This window comes from Sabethes cyaneus, chromosome 2, assembly GCF_943734655.1.
Source record: "Sabethes cyaneus chromosome 2, idSabCyanKW18_F2, whole genome shotgun sequence".
Classification (NCBI taxonomy): Eukaryota; Metazoa; Arthropoda; class Insecta; order Diptera; family Culicidae; genus Sabethes; species Sabethes cyaneus.
The window spans coordinates 231,419,408-231,437,421 of record NC_071354.1 but is presented as its reverse complement, the minus strand read 5'-3'; the positions used below and the strand labels follow the sequence as shown (position 1 = coordinate 231,437,421).

General features: G+C 41.0%; 1 protein-coding gene across 1 annotated transcript in view; it reads left to right on the top strand.

The window, feature by feature from the left end:
- Nucleotides 1-16,830, top strand: part of LOC128738311 (protein henna) — a 38,923-nt gene extending 22,093 nt beyond the window's left edge. Inside the window, exons 2-4 of the mRNA XM_053833348.1 lie at nucleotides 15,181-15,487; nucleotides 15,545-16,167; nucleotides 16,236-16,830. Coding sequence (XP_053689323.1) covers nucleotides 15,181-15,487; nucleotides 15,545-16,167; nucleotides 16,236-16,622 — 1,317 coding nt within the window. The 3' untranslated portion in view covers nucleotides 16,623-16,830. The remainder of the gene's footprint in view (nucleotides 1-15,180; nucleotides 15,488-15,544; nucleotides 16,168-16,235) is intronic.
- The last annotated feature ends 1,184 nt before the right edge of the window (nucleotides 16,831-18,014 follow it).

Below are 18,014 nucleotides of genomic sequence, written 5' to 3'. Positions count from 1 at the left end.
AATTTAAACCATTATATTTTACCTTTAGGCCCATAACAACAAGAAAACATTTGAAATTACAACGATAAAGCTTTACAGAAAATAGCATAAAACTAAGCTTTTCTATATTGAATTTCGCTTTTTGTTATTAATAATAAAAAGTAAAACAAAAAATATCAATATAAAATTAAAATATATTTAAATATACTTTTAATTTTGAACCGCACTAATGAAAGTGATGCGCCCTAGTAATGCGCGTCATAAACAAACATCTCCAGCGACCGGCACCGGTCCGCCATCGCTGCTAGGTGAAAAAGGGTTTCAGTTGTATTTGTTTTGATCAAGTCCGCTTCGAACGCCAGCCAGCAGCAGCGGCTTTGCTTCAAAACAAATACAACCAACACGCACTCCCGTTTTCCTGGTCCCGTATTCGGGGCCAACAACCGACCCACTCGTGGGACCGGCAACGATCCAACTCGTTGTGCTCGGGTCGGATTCGGCGGATGAATTTTCAATCCGGCATTTCCGACATTTTTGTTGCAAAATCGTCCGACAACGGATTCAAAACGGACCGACATGTCGGATCGATGTTGAATTGACAAGCAGAGTTGTGGAATCGATGTGGAATCAATATCGGACCAACCATTCTTACAGGGATATAGCCCATCTTTCTGCACAATTAGGGTGACCGTGAATTCACCTATTAGGGTGATACAAACTTTTGTTTTTTTAATAAATCTAAAAAAAAAATTTTTTCTCCAAAAAGCCGTAGAGCCTACTAAAATAAACAACTTTGCTGAAAAATGTAACTATCTGTCTCTTACCGATTGCGAAATACACTCAAGTAGCTTTTTACGCGAAGGATACCGAAGGTAAATAGGTAAATTTCGAAATTCGCGTAAAAAACCGCGTAAATTCCGAAATTCGCGTAAAAAAACCTCGTAAATTCCGAAATTCGCGTAAAAATAGTCGCGTAAAAAACAAACCGCGTAAAAGGCGACTTCAGTGTATAATGATAAAAAGACCACTTAAAAATCAATTTTGCTCAATAACTTTACACGCGATTTTTACAAACTTATTCAGTATGCTAAAATACACATTTTCTCTGAAGACTGTTTGTCATTAGAACGCATATTTAATCTATACCTATAAAGAAGGATTTCTGTCTGTCTGTCTGTCTGTCTGTCTGTCAGTATGTTCCTTATAGAATCGAAAACTACTGAACCAATCGGCATGAAAATATGTATGTAGAGGTTTTTTGGGGCCAGGAAAGGTTTTAGTGATGGTTAGAAACCCCTCCCCCCACTAAGAGGGGGGGCTCCCATACAAATGAAACACAAATTTCTGCATAACTCGACAACTAATCAAGCAAATAGAACAAAATTTGGCATGTGGGTGTTTTCGGTGACAAGAATTTATTCTATGGTAAGTTGAGACCCCTCCCCTCTTTATAAGGGGAATTATAACTCCTCTCCTCTTTAAAAGGGGGGGGCTTCCATACAAATTTCCTCATAACACGAGAACTAATCAAGCAAATGGAACCAAATTTGGCATGTGCAGGTTTTCGAGGGCAAGAATATTTTCTGTAGTAAATTAGGACCCCTACCCACTTTAAGGGGGGGGGCTCCTGTACCAAAGAAACACAATTTTCCTCATAACTCGAGAAGTAATTAAGCAAATGGAACCAAATTTGGCATGTGGGTGTTTTTGGAGACAAAAATTTTTTCTATGATAATTTGGGACCCCTCCCTGTTTTAGGAGGGGGGGATCCTATACACATGAAATACAAATTTCCTCATAACTCGAGAACTAATCAAGCAAATGGAACAAAATTTGGCACGTGGGTGTTTTTGGAGACAAATTTTTTTTCTATGATAAATTGGGACCTCTCCCCACTTTAGGAAGGGGGGCTCCTATACAAATGAAATGCAAATTTCCTCATAACTCGAGAATTAATCAAGCAAATAGAACTAAATTTGGCAAGTGAAAGTTTTCTAGGGCATGAATATTTTCTATGGTGAATTAGAACCCCTCCTCACTTTAAGAGGGGGGGCTCCTATACAAACGAAATACAAATTTCCTCATAACTCGAGAACTAATCAAGCAAATGGAACAAAATTTGACACGTGGGTGTTTTTGGAGACAAAAATTTTTTCTATGATGAATTGGGACCCCTACCCACTTTAGGAGGGGGGGCTCCTATACAAATGAAATTCAAATTTCCTCATAACTCGAGAACTAATCAAGCAAATAGAACCAATTTGGCATGTGGAGGTTTCTGGAGGCAAAAACATTTTCTATGGTGAATTAGGACCCCTCCCAACTTTAAGAGGGGGTGCTTCTACACAAATGAAATACAAATTTCCTCATAATTCGAGAACTAATCAAGCAAATGGAACCATATTAGGCATGTGGGTGTTTTTGGAGGCAACTATTTTTTCTATGATGAATTAGGACCCCTTACCTTTTTAAGAGAGGGGGCTCTCATACAAACGAAATACAAATTTCCTCATAACTCTAGAACTAATCAAGCAAATGGAACCAAATTTATCATGTGGGTGTTTTTGTAGGCAAGAATATTTTCTATGGTATATTTTCTATGGATTTCCCCACTTTAAGAGGGGGGGGGGGCTCCTATACAAATGAAAAACAAATTTCCTCATAACTCGAGAACTAATCAAGCAAATGGAACCAAATTTGACATGTAAGTGGTTTTGGACGCAAGATTTTTTTCTATGGTGAATTGAGACCCCTCTCTTCTTTAGAAAGCGAGTTATGGCCCATCTCCCCTTTAAGAGGGTGGGCTTCCATACAAATGAAATGCCAATTTCCTCTTATCTTTAGAACTAATCAATCAAATGGAACCAAGTTTAGCATGTGGGAGTTTTAGATGGCAGAAATTTTTTCTATGGTGAATTACGACCCCTTCCCCTTTTAAGAGGGGAGCTCCCATACAAATGAAATTCAAATTTCCTTATAACTTGAGAACTAATCAAGCAAATGGAACCAAAATTGGCATGTGGGAGATTTTGGAGTCTTGAATTTATTTTACGATAGTTAGAGACCTCTCACCCCTGTGGTAGAGGGATATGGACTCTCATACAAATAAAACAGAAATTTTTGCGAAACTCAAAAACTAATCCAACTCGAGAAATTCGAGACTCTTCCATAAAACATTAGTCAATACAAGACCACATAAACTATCTATAGTAACACTAGATCATTCAGGACGAGACGGTCGCGAGTGTTGCCGGTAACCCGCCGTCGGAAGCGCCGCCCACTGGGGGGCTTGCAAAACTCGAGATTGTGACAAAGATCATCCGAGATTAATGATTTATGTATAACACAGGTTAATTTGTGGCAATACGAAGTTTGTCGGGTCAGCTAGTCTATACCTATAAAAAAGGAATTCTACCTATCTTCCTTTTAGAATCGAAAACTACTGAACCGATCGGCGTGAAAATTTGCATGTAGGGGTTTTTGGTGCCAGGGAAGGTTCTTATGATGGTTAGAGATCCCTCCTCCCACCAAGAGGAAGGGGGGGGGGGGCTCCCATACAAATCTAAACCTATAAAAATGGATTTCTGTCTGTCTGCCCGAATGTTCCTTATAGAATCGAAAACTACTGAACCAATCGGCGTGAAAATTTTCATATAGGGGTTTCTGGGGCCAAGGAAGGTTCTTATGATGGTTAGAGACCCCTCCTCCCACTAAGAGGGGGGGGGCTCCCATACCAATGAAACACAAATTTCTGCATAACTCGAGAATTAATCAAGCAAATGGAACAAAATTTTACATGTGGGTGTTTTTGGAGACAAGAATTTTTTCTATGATGAATTGAGACCCCTCCCCACTTTAGGAGGGGGGCTCCTATACAAATGAAATACAAATTTCCGCATAACTCGAAAACTAATTAATCAAATGGAATCATATGTGGCATGCGGGTGTTTTTGGAGGCATGAATTTTTTCTACGATGAATTGAGACCCCTTACCTTTTTACGAGGGGGGCTCCCATACAAAAGAAATACAAAATTCCTTATAACTCGAGAACTAATCAAGCAAATGGAACAAAATTTGATATGCGGGTGTTATTGGAGACAAGAATGTTTTCTATGGTGAATTGAAACCTCTCCCTGCTTTAGGAGGGGGGGCTCCCATACAAATGAAATACAAATTTTCTCATAACTCTAGATATAATCAAGCAAATGGAACAAAATTTGGCATGTGAGGGGTTTTGGAGGCAGGAATTTTTTTAATGATCGTTTGAGACCCCTCACCCCTGTGGTAGGGAGATAAGGACTCTCTTACAAATAAAACAAAAACTTTTGCGTAACTCAAAAACTAATCAAACTCGAGAAATTTTAGACTCATAAAACATTAATCAATAACAAGACCACCAAAAACTATCAATAGTAACATTAGATAATTCAGCGCGAGTCGACCATAGGCCGCGAGTGTTGCCGGCGACCTGCCGTCGGAAGCGCCGGCTGCTGCGGGGGGCAGCCCCCCGTAGAGATCACCTCTATTTAGGTTTATTTATTTTCCTAGATCTACTGATCTCTATTACTTTCCTTCAGTTGGGTCACCCCTGCGAAATGGTACTTTCTACGAAGATTTTCCGAGAAACGGTGCATCCCGCGTAAGGTTTTTCGCGAAATGGTATTCTGCGAAACTCTATATTCCGCGTTATGGTCAACCGAGAATTGGTGTTCCGCAAAATGGTATTCCGTGAAATGATTTGTAGTGATGGCGAATATTTAAATGCTATCCGCTTTATTTTATCAGGCAGGCTAAGCAATGGGAGGAGTTGTTTTCTACTCTACTGTGAGGAAAATTTGTATATTAAAACACCCATGAACTCCCCAGAAACTTGCAAAACTCAAGATTGTGACAAAGGTCATCCGAGATTCACGATATATGTACAACACAGTTTAATTTGTGGCAATACGAAGTTTGTAGGGTCAGCTAGTTTTATTATAAAACTTCTCCGAAAATACCTCGTTTGAAAAAATACGCATTTTTTACCCAATTGCTAATTAAATTAGATTAAATAAAAGTTTGCTTCATTTGAAGGTTCTTAAAAAAAAATTACTTTTTTGAACCGACCAGTTAGCTTCAAAGGACGATACTGGTCTAACAAGCCAGTCGTCGTATGTTCGAATCTCGGCTAGGCGGTGCTGCTAGATAGAGTTAGAAAGATTGTTGCTCTAGCCCCGTAACTGTCCTATTACTCTGGTTGTGAAATCTTGCGGTAGAGAAATCTTGCGGTCAAGTCAAGTCTTAGAAAGACGTATTTTACCCAAGGCTTTGCTTTTTAATACTCTTTTGAGTCATATCAGTTCTTGATCGAAGATTGACAGTTCTTGATCTTTCATCTTTACTATTCCGTCATTCATTTTTCGTCGTCTATTTTTCTCGTTTATTGTCTTTAATTTCTTGTCGAATATCTTATTATGTGTACTGTGTTACATTTAGGTGTTGTAGTTTTTGGCCTTTGTTAACATCTGCCTTTCTGGCATCTTTATACGGTCTTTTTGACTATTTTCAGTTTGTTGCTTTTGTTTTTTATTGTCTTTTATTATGGTGTTTTTCGGGTGCTCATGATGGTGTCATTTTTATTCTATTTTGACATTTCTTGTTGCTGTTTTGCAGTCTTGTTATCATCAAGAGATCACTTTCTTTTGTATTTATTTGTAACCTTTTCGTATTCTTCAATTCTTTTTAGATATTTGTGTCATTTTTGGGCGTCTTTTCGTCAACGAATATAAAGAAAAGACAACATCGTCAAATTTTTGTCATCTTTCAATGACCTTCTTTCCATCTATTTATCGTATTTTCGTTGTCTGTTTGACGTTTTTTTACCTCTGTTTTCGGCGATTTTTGTCGCTATTTTCCGGCAATGTTTTTTTATGCCTTTTTCGTTGCTATTTTGGCGTCTTTTTCGTATCTTTTCTCCATCTTTTATCGGCATCTTTTCATCACCTTTAATCGTCATTTCATCGTTTTTCTTGTTGTCTCTTTGTTACTTTTTTGCTACTTTGTCATCGTTCTTTTTATTATCAGGACTACAAACATATTGTTCTTTGGCTATCTTTGCATCATTCTTTCGTCGTCTTTCTGTCGTATATTCGTTTTCTTTTCATCGTCTTGTTGCATGTTTTGTCACCATTTTAACATCTTACAAATGACTTTTTGTCACTTTTCGTCTTTTTATTTAATCTTTAGCCGCTGTTGGGGTGTCTTTCCGTTATTTTTCCTTCGTGTTTTTTAATTATGTTATCTTCTTTTTCTATTCTTTTGTTAACACTTTTTGTCATCTTCTTTCCGCATTCGCGCATTCATTCAATTTTCAGCACCTATCTCTCTCTCCCATCCTCTTTCTACCCCACTCTATACCCCCCTAACTCTCTTTCCCATTTTCTTTCTCTTTAGCCTCAAAATACCTGACTCTTTTTCAATTTCTCTATGTTTCTCATTTATTTTTCCTCTTTACCTCTCTTTTTCGTCCTGTTTTCTATCTCTCACTTCGTCTCTAGAGAAACTCTATTCGCCTCGCCTATCTGTGTCTTTCTTTATATCTCCATTTTCTCTTCTTCTCGACATATCTCTCTCATTTGTTTTTTCGGCTCTATTTTTTCTCTCTCTTTATTTCTTCTTTCTACACACATGGTGGTAAATAAATTGCTAAACAAAGTTGGTTAACCGGAGAACGTCTCTTGCCTCTTTTCAATTAACTTGCGCACTCTCGCCGAACCGAGAGGCAACCCTTAAATGCCAAAGCGGCTGGTGGTGGCGCGTCGGCTGATCACGTTGTGTGAGTCTGCAATGCGCGAAACTTGGAAAGGTTTGATGTTTTTATACCAACTTGTTCTACTTTCTGTTCAACTTGTTTTTTTTTGCATGAATTGACTGAGGTTTAATCTTTCGAGTCCAGACGAGATTTCAAAATTAGGTTGAATAGCGGACAGGGTTGCTACAAAAGCCCTTTTCACGTTTTCTAACCTCCCCCTTGTCGATGGCCACCCTATTTCCTCCTTACAGATACCCGCTCTTGTCGTAAAGCCACTTGTACAACTGCTATCGGACCTAGTGCAAGAGAAGTGCACCCGTTTACCCATTTAAACCTTCCTCCCCGCTTGAAAGAGATCGCCCATGTTCCCTCATGGGCCCCCTGCGCTGATTCGTTTATATCAAAGAACATTGCCAAATTCGATGAAGAACCGTCCAGGGGTATATACATCCATATTCACGTTACTTAAAGCCCAATTTTGTTTCATGGAATTGCTGATTCTAGACACAGCATCGATGAAAATCTCTTACGAATTAGTTTGTTGCTGATGGGTCAGGTCAGGCAGTTCAATGTGATTCGTTCTGCCATTTCCACTGGTTCAAGTATACCGATACCGATTGTGGAACAACAGCTTATCAGTGTATGTTGCTAGCAAAATGTAGAGTTACTAGCAAACCAGCAAATTCCATTTACGCACCACACGATCGTGTACGAAGTTAGCCACTGAGCCATCCCGGATGAAAAATCAAAGCCGGTACTTTGCTGTTTGCGTAATTTTTAATTGTTGAATTGAAAAATGAAAAATTGTTAGTTTTGCAAATTTCAAAAGCAGTTGTTTTATTCAAAATTAATAGATTCATAATTATCACAGTCTACATGGCTGTTTTTCTACATGGCTGTTTTTCCTTTTCAAATCAAATAGTTTTGCTGCGTTAGATGAAGAATCGATGGAAGTTCATAATTGAAATTTTGGGCCAGGTTTCAATTGAACAACGCAGAACTTTGTCCTACTCTAATGCACTTCAATTTGAAAAGCGTTTCATTTATTTGCGTTTCCATGTAGATCAACACTATTGGAAAATGAGACGGATTGGAGATAAGCTGCCGCAAAATACAGCTAAAAATAACAATATTTGTACTATTCTCTCCTAATCGACTATTTAAAACGCACTTACTACAGTAAGACGTACACTATAAAACAACAAGCTTGAATTCCAGTGCTTTGTTTGTCCTGATCATCTATGCGTCACGATTGCGAACTCCTGCGGCGGCAGGTCATGTAAGTCCATTCACCTAACGCGCCATCACGCACCACGAGTATGTAAATATTGACATGGCAGGCGTTATGAATGAAACGGTGTAAAATACCGGAGCCGTCAGAACACGATAATTATGGTTATATACGTGTGTGTAAGCGTACGAATCAATTAAGCTAATCGCTACACCTGTTATCATCAAACGTTTCCGGCAGCGAGCGGGCTCACATGTTTGTCGGCCGGCGGAGGGGCCGGTATGCAGGGCGATTTCGCAATCACTCATAATATCGGCCAATAGCCGATAAAAGGGCTGTAGTGGTCTGACGAGTTCAGCGCTGCCGATGAAGTATGCATATTGCACCTCGTCTAGTAGGTCCAAGTTAGGTTGTTAATTACTGTTACTTTCAAGCAATCAAGTGCTTTGTGCTGGGTTACATTATAGTGAGAGGCAAACGGTCGCTATATTCGACATTATAAAGGACGATTTTTTTCTGTTTCAAAATCTGGTTTGTAACTGTTAGTGTACTTGATTGAATATTTGAAAACTTTTCTGTCAATTTTGACATGCAGTTACAGACAGACAGACAGACAGACAGACAGACAGACAGACAGACAGACAGACAGACAGACAGACAGACAGACAGACAGACAGACAGACAGACAGACAGACAGACAGACAGACAGACAGACAGACAGACAGACAGACAGACAGACAGACAGACAGACAGACAGACAGACAGACAGACAGACAGACAGACAGACAGACAGACAGACAGACAGACAGACAGACAGACAGACAGACAGACAGACAGACAGACAGACAGACAGACAGACAGACAGACAGACAGACAGACAGACAGACAGACAGACAGACAGACAGACAGACAGACAGACAGACAGACAGACAGACAGACAGACAGACAGACAGACAGACAGACAGACAGACAGACAGACAGACAGACAGACAGACAGACAGACAGACAGACAGACAGACAGACAGACAGACAGACAGACAGACAGACAGACAGACAGACAGACAGACAGACAGACAGACAGACAGACAGACAGACAGACAGACAGACAGACAGACAGACAGACAGACAGACAGACAGACAGACAGACAGACAGACAGACAGACAGACAGACAGACAGACAGACAGACAGACAGACAGACAGACAGACAGACAGACAGACAGACAGACAGACAGACAGACAGACAGACAGACAGACAGACAGACAGACAGACAGACAGACAGACAGACAGACAGACAGACAGACAGACAGACAGACAGACAGACAGACAGACAGACAGACAGACAGACAGACAGACAGACAGACAGACAGACAGACAGACAGACAGACAGACAGACAGACAGACAGACAGACAGACAGACAGACAGACAGACAGACAGACAGACAGACAGACAGACAGACAGACAGACAGACAGACAGACAGACAGACAGACAGACAGACAGACAGACAGACAGACAGACAGACAGACAGACAGACAGACAGACAGACAGACAGACAGACAGACAGACAGACAGACAGACAGACAGACAGACAGACAGACAGACAGACAGACAGACAGACAGACAGACAGACAGACAGACAGACAGACAGACAGACAGACAGACAGACAGACAGACAGACAGACAGACAGACAGACAGACAGACAGACAGACAGACAGACAGACAGACAGACAGACAGACAGACAGACAGACAGACAGACAGACAGACAGACAGACAGACAGACAGACAGACAGACAGACAGACAGACAGACAGACAGACAGACAGACAGACAGACAGACAGACAGACAGACAGACAGACAGACAGACAGACAGACAGACAGACAGACAGACAGACAGACAGACAGACAGACAGACAGACAGACAGACAGACAGACAGACAGACAGACAGACAGACAGACAGACAGACAGACAGACAGACAGACAGACAGACAGACAGACAGACAGACAGACAGACAGACAGACAGACAGACAGACAGACAGACAGACAGACAGACAGACAGACAGACAGACAGACAGACAGACAGACAGACAGACAGACAGACAGACAGACAGACAGACAGACAGACAGACAGACAGACAGACAGACAGACAGACAGACAGACAGACAGACAGACAGACAGACAGACAGACAGACAGACAGACAGACAGACAGACAGACAGACAGACAGACAGACAGACAGACAGACAGACAGACAGACAGACAGACAGACAGACAGACAGACAGACAGACAGACAGACAGACAGACAGACAGACAGACAGACAGACAGACAGACAGACAGACAGACAGACAGACAGACAGACAGACAGACAGACAGACAGACAGACAGACAGACAGACAGACAGACAGACAGACAGACAGACAGACAGACAGACAGACAGACAGACAGACAGACAGACAGACAGACAGACAGACAGACAGACAGACAGACAGACAGACAGACAGACAGACAGACAGACAGACAGACAGACAGACAGACAGACAGACAGACAGACAGACAGACAGACAGACAGACAGACAGACAGACAGACAGACAGACAGACAGACAGACAGACAGACAGACAGACAGACAGACAGACAGACAGACAGACAGACAGACAGACAGACAGACAGACAGACAGACAGACAGACAGACAGACAGACAGACAGACAGACAGACAGACAGACAGACAGACAGACAGACAGACAGACAGACAGACAGACAGACAGACAGACAGACAGACAGACAGACAGACAGACAGACAGACAGACAGACAGACAGACAGACAGACAGACAGACAGACAGACAGACAGACAGACAGACAGACAGACAGACAGACAGACAGACAGACAGACAGACAGACAGACAGACAGACATTATTTGCATGTATGTAATATAACAATGTGGACAATTTAGTGTAGGCTTCGTAATTTGGGTTAGATTATCTGATTCAATCAGAATGTGGTTTAGACTGTAATTCACTGAATTCACTTCTCGCAAAGGCTACTTACTTATCATCTAGGTTTTACTTTTTAAACTGTATATAATCACTAGGTTTTTACCAATAACTCGTATATGGGTCATTCCATCTCAAACGTACACAAGGTTTGGATTCGACCATCAGCGATTTCAACAAAAGTTGGCTTAATTGTTCATTCCGACCCCACACCCAATTTCCCAAGATATTATGCCGATTGATCAATCCCCCTAGCAGTGGCGCTACTTCCTTTTTTACAGATTTTCAAAAAAAGTCATTTTTCAGGTTCAAATATCTCTGAAATAGTTTAATATGAAGACATGGCAATATACTTTTTCTATGGATTTTTGGCCGCGCAATCGAATGATGTTATCAGTTTTTATCAAATTTGTCAACATCAACAGACAGCCAGACAGACTCCCACTTTTTGCATCCATTTTTCCTCTTTCTTTTGTTTTTCTTTTTGCTGTTTCGTGTTTTTTGTGTTGTTCAGTTTTTCTTTGTTGCCTGTTAGTTTTTTGCTTATTGTCAGTCTTGTTTTTCCACTTGGCTGTAACTTAGTTTGTTGAATTTTTTTCCGTTTTCCATCTTTCTTGTGCCATTTTTCTTTATTTTTATTTTCAGTTTTCGTCTTGCTCTACCTCTTTATCTTCCTTCCTTCTCATTTTTCGTCTTCGTCTGTCCCGTTGTACTCAACTAGGGTCATTTACCATTTATGCCTATTTTCTGTCACTTTTATTATGTTTTTGGTCTCCTTTTCCCTTTGCCTTTCGGTTTACCTTTTTACGCTTTAGTTTTTAATCATTTTCTAGTCAGTTTCATCTGTTTTTTGGTTCGTTTTTCTTGTATTTTCCCATCTTCCTGTCCGATTTTTCTGGCCCTTTTTCCTATCCCATATCCATTTTGTTCCATCTTTCTCCCTATATATTCCGTTTGATCCCTTTTTCTTGTTTTCCTCGTTTCCTCTATTGTTTTATTTTCCTTTGGGTTTCTCCTATTTCCAGTTCCGTTTCCCTTTCTTGTCTCTCTTCATTCTTTTTCTTTCTCATTTTGTCCTCTTTTGTCCCGCTTTTTCTTGTTATGTCCTTTCTTCCCTCTACCGTGGACCCCCGTTCGTTTGACCATTTTTAATCTGAACACTTTTTAATTTGGACCCCGTTGGTTTGCACGACGTGCAAATTAAAAATGGTTCAAATATCATTCTCAACATCACATCATTTGTTTATGCAGACAATGCACATAAACACGATTCGTTTGTACTGACCTAGCGTGTTTAATCAGTTTCACATTTCGTTTTCCTAACGATTAAGAGAGAAATCCGATCGGAAAATGCAATATTCGCACTTGCAACTGCCAACTAAAACAAACCACCAAAACAGTAACAAAGAGCAGGGCGGCCAGTTCACACAGGTTTCAGCATATTTCGGGTTACCAATTGTTCAAATTAAAAAGTAAAAAGTACCCCGTTGGTTTGCATGAGGAATCGTTCAAACGAACGGGGGTCCACTGTATTTGGCTCGTTTCCCTTACGTTCTCTTTCTCGTGTTTCCTCTTTCCTACCCGCTGTTTCGTCTTTCCCTACTTCCTGGCCCTATTTCCGCCTTTTTCAATTCCTTTCTGTTCCATTTTTCGCCCTTTTCCTTTCGGTTTTCCTCATTTTCAGTCCCGTTTTTCCACTTTTCCAGACTTGTTTATTCGTTTTCTGCCCCGGTGACTCTTTTTCTATTTTAGCGTTTTCGATTGTTCCATTCTCCCTCATATTATTTCCTGCCCTTCGTCTTTGCTGTCACGTTCAGTTTTTTATTTGTTATATCCCGTTTGTCTCGTTATTATTTTTTACATATTTTCATTTTCTTTTTTTCTGTTCTCTTTTCGCAGTTTTCCTGCTCCCGTATTTCTTCCTCTTCTTTTTCTCATTTTTTCTTCGGTCTACTCTCCTTTTCTGTCTAGTTTGACTTCATTTCTTTCTCATTTTCCTCGGTTTCTTTGTCGTTTTTCCTTCTTTTCTCTCATTTTTCTTCCTTTCTCTTCCGTTGTCCTTGTTTTTCTGTCTAGTCTTTTTCAGTGTTGCAAAGCCTACGCTCGTGTGGTATAATTTTCTCACACGCGCGTATTGGTTCTTACGAACACGCCGGCACAAGTATCCATTTCGGACTCCCGCTCTTATTTATTCATGCACTGCGACGAGCTTTTGCGAGTGTGTATTAAACCCACAGCCACGGTCATCGCTCTTGCTCGTCGTTGCAACCCGAGCTGCTGATACCGATCACTCGCGAGCAGGGATGGTTCGATCACTTTCAGTCAGTTTTGATTCATTTGACAGTACCGTCTCAGCCGAGCCAAATATGACAATGTATGGAACATTTGTAGAACTAGTTCTAATCTACCATTTTTCTGAACAAAGACTTGCTATATCTTTTGTAGTTACGGCGCCACAGCGCTAGCAACTCATCAGTGACAAAATGAACGTTCAGTTAGTCACTAATAAGATACTAGCATTGTAGCGACGTAACTACAAAATATACGGCAAAACTTACTTCAGCAAAATTATAGATAATAACCTGTTCTACAAATGTTCCATACAATACTTTGTCATATTTGGCCCCGTTAAAACGGTACTGCCAAATGAATCAAAATTAAGTCAAAGTGATCGAACCATTACTGCTCGCGAGGTCTCGCACACCCTCCTGTGAGTAGAATCGAGGGTGAAGATAGAAAAGAAAAGAAAAAGTAATGCATAATCTGAATCGCCACTAACTCTCATGGGCAGCTGGTTGCTCACGAGTTGTTTGACTCGCAGGTGGGCTATGCAGAAAAATGCTAGGAGGATGCGCATTCGCGAGTGTCTAGGTAGCAAAATGTCTGCACACACCAACGGCGGCTGTTTGTCTCACGCTTGCGTGAGTGGCGTAAGCGTTGAATCCTATGCTTTTCAAACTCGCTCGCGCGAGAGTAGACTTCACTGGCTTCTCGCTCGATTTGCAACATTGGACTTTTACTAATTTAATAGTGGAATTCAACCTTGAAAAGTGAAAAGTTTTCTGATTCTTGATGTTTTGTCCGAAAAAAGACTTTCTACTCTAACTTTGCTAACAAAAAGACATCATTTCTAGATTCCGCTGAGCTAAATCTAACATTTGTTCCAAAAAATAAAAATATTTTCAAGAGTTTTGCTTGGTGTGTTCTTAACATTTAACCCGGGCCATCGATTATTTTAAATTTAGAACGATGCTGATATGAATCAGAATTATATACCTAACCTTGATAACAAAATTTAAACAAGAACGGCATGTCCCCCGGTGTGTATACCTTACCGTAAATAGGTCAGTAGTTTTCTAGCAATTACAGCTTATCAAATTTCCAAGAACCTGCGGCGCTCCAATCAGGCGCCAGATGTTTAGTTTTATTTTATAGACAAAAAATCACTAATATATATTGGATAGATACCTACCTTCAGTTATTCTTGAAGAACACGATCATGTGACATTCAAAATATGTAGTTTTTAGCAGCTTGGATTCTTTGTTGACAGATCGTTCTAATTGTTCTAGTGGTTCAAATGCAAATAAGCATATTTTCTCACCTAGCAAAGAGTAAAATACCACAAAAAATAACACAAATTTTGGAAATTCACTTCCTCTATTGAAAGAAGCACAAAAAACTGATGCCAATAAACAAAATTCTTGCATACAGCGTCGTCACAGCAACGTTCCGTTACAACCCGAAATTACCAGCCTTCTTCGGTAATCTCGTGACGGATTTCATCATTATCTCAGATAATGGGATGGAATGGAAGATGTCCGTTCGTTTGAACCTACCGTCAGCTAGGTCTTCCCCGGATTAGGTGAATAAAAGCAAAACATATTTATAGCTGTAGTTACATCTACGGCCACACGACTAGGAGCGGTAGCAGTGAATGTAGACCGGACAAGATCACGTCAGATCGCTCGATTTAATTGCGACGTTTTTTCCCAGGAAATCAGTTTTTTTTTCAGCTCACATGAGTCAGTATAAAACAACTGCTTCAGTTGCTGCACCGATTCAGTTCAACTTGATTGATCAACAAGAGCGGCAAATTTAACTAGTCTAGACTAACTCTCATTCAAAGTCGGAATTGTGAAAGTTAACATCCGTTTGCATTCTTTTGTGCGTTTTTGAAAACAGCCAACCCTGAAGCAAGGAGGATCCTACATCATGGAAGGACACGAATCGGCGGATGCCAAGAATGTTAGCATCATTTTTTCCCCGCTGCAGGAGGAAGCCGGAGCGCTGGCCAAGATGTTGAAGATCTTCGACGAACATCGGGTCAACCTGTTGCACATCGAGTCGCGCTCGTCCACCCGTGGACCGGGATACGAGTTTATGGTCGAATGCGATAGCAAGAGTGCAAACCTAAGCACGGCCATCGAGGCGATCCGCAAGAAGAGTGACTACTTTAACATTATCTCGCGCGATTATAAGGATAATGCTGGTAGGTTTGACTGTCTCTTAACGGTCACTCGTTTTAATTAAACACATTTTGTTTCAGCTGCCGTCCCTTGGTTTCCTCGCCGAATTCGTGACCTGGATCGGTTCGCTAACCAGATTCTGTCGTATGGAGCGGAGCTCGATTCCGACCATCCCGGGTTCACTGACCCAACCTACCGTGAACGTAGGAAGTATTTTGCCGATATTGCCTTCAACTACAAGCACGGTCAACCACTTCCGCATGTCGACTACACGGAGGAGGAAATCAACACCTGGAAGGTGGTGTTTAACAATTTAACTAAGCTCTATCCAACGCACGCATGCCGCGAACACAATCACGTTTTTCCGTTGCTGATCGAAAACTGCGGCTACAGAGAGGACAACATTCCCCAGCTGGAGGACGTATCGAATTTCCTGCGGGATTGCACCGGATTCACACTGCGCCCGGTTGCTGGGCTCCTCTCATCCCGTGACTTCCTGGCCGGACTGGCGTTCCGCGTTTTCCACTCAACACAGTACATCCGTCACCCGAGCAAACCGCTCTACACTCCGGAACCGGACGTGTGCCACGAACTGCTCGGCCACGCTCCACTGTTTGCCGATCCTTCCTTCGCGCAGTTTTCCCAGGAAATTGGATTAGCTTCGCTTGGTGCTCCGGATGAGTTCGTTGAAAAATTAGCTACGGTAATGTTCTCTTAGTACATCCAGGGTCTAACAGAGTTTAAACGAAATTGTTCTCCTCTCACTTTCAGTGCTTCTGGTTCACGGTCGAGTACGGATTGTGCCGTCAAAATGGCGAACTGAAGGCGTACGGTGCTGGTTTACTGTCGTCCTTCGGTGAGCTGCAGTACTGCCTTACCGACAAGCCGGAACTGCGTGAGTTCGAACCGATCAAAACCGGTGAGCAGAAGTATCCGATCACCCAGTACCAGCCGGTGTACTTCGTGTCGAACAGCTTCGAGGAGGCCATCCAGAAGATGGTCCAATTCGCCAACACCATCCCGCGTCCGTTCGGCGTTCGCTACAACGCCTACACACAGAGTGTGGAAATCCTCGACTCAAAGCCACAGATTGCCGACATGCTGCGAAACATTCACGGCGAGTTCGAGATTTTGCAGAATGCCTTCAAGAAGTTGTAGAGAGAAAATCGATAGTTTTAAGCTAGTTTCATAAGTCGACGAATTGTTTCTAGTAAGAATGTTACAAAGGAGGAAGATTGAATACTCAAACGCATGAGAAATGTTATCTCGTCAGTAAGACAGCGAAAAACAACGCACAAGACTGTATTGTTAAGCAATGTACTCAAGGAAGATTGTCTTTTTTTTAATGAATAAAGTACGATTATTTTAACGGACGGACGTCAAAATAGCCAGCCAAATGGCCAGTGATGATAACACTCCTAACGAGGCGTGTCATGCGAGCGAGCCTCTCTGAACCACGAAATAGACGATAAGCCTTTCGTCGGCTGGCTTAAGTACGGCGCAATTCACAACCGTCATCAGAGTCAGAGTGCGATAATAATTAAGATTGGGAGGTCAGAATCGTAAAACATATTTTCGTTTTTGGTTGTTTGGTGCAAAAATTTGCAGCCAATTGATGCGCGAAAGAAGAGCGCCACAGGGTCTATCGGGCGGGATGTTCCTATCTGTGTTTGGTACGTTTGGCGCGATTTTTAAAATCGTCTTAATTCCATTCCTATTTTTATCGGTTTATAAAACAACAGAAGAGTATTTACCTCAGCACGATCTTCTTTCTCTTGAAGCGATCTTCAAGTTCCATCTCTCCATTGTAGGTTGCTTCGGAAGAGGTTGTCTTGACGCTATAAAAACAACATCTACGTTAATGATTCGTTTTGCATAAAATTTCAACAAAAATTGTCCTATAAAAGTCGTTAAAACGGAAACTTCTCTACTAAACAACAACCGCAGTCTACACAGTGACCATTTAGTCAACATCTTCCGACTATTATTTATTACTCTATCTTTATCTGCTTCACATATAAATACATCCTTCTTCGTTTACAAAATATACAGTGCATTTGACAGCGAATATGACCGACAAAACACTTAGATTTGGCCGCGGTTTATCTGTTACAAATATCCTCCATCTGTATCTGAATATGCACTGATTATTATTATTATTATCGTTATTAATATTACCTTAGAACTAGTTACAAAATTTACTATTTATTTTATTCAAAAAAATCCCTGTACAGTTCCGTGGTCGATGAGTTTTGGTTGTTTGGCTCCAAGTTTGATTCCTATTTATGTATCACACATCAACAACAAGTTGGGAAGTTGGAATAAATACACATCTATGCATCATACATGTATTAGGTATTAGGTAGCAATGAAATCTGCCAATTTCAGGCTCTGACTGACTGTTAATTGACCTATCATTATTATCATACGCATAATTCAGTAATTCACCGGTTAACACTAAAGTATATGATTCTAAAAGTTTAAAATTTCGATGAAAGCTCGTCCTTTACAAAAAAGATTTTTACGTTAATTTTGTCATCTATAGGTATG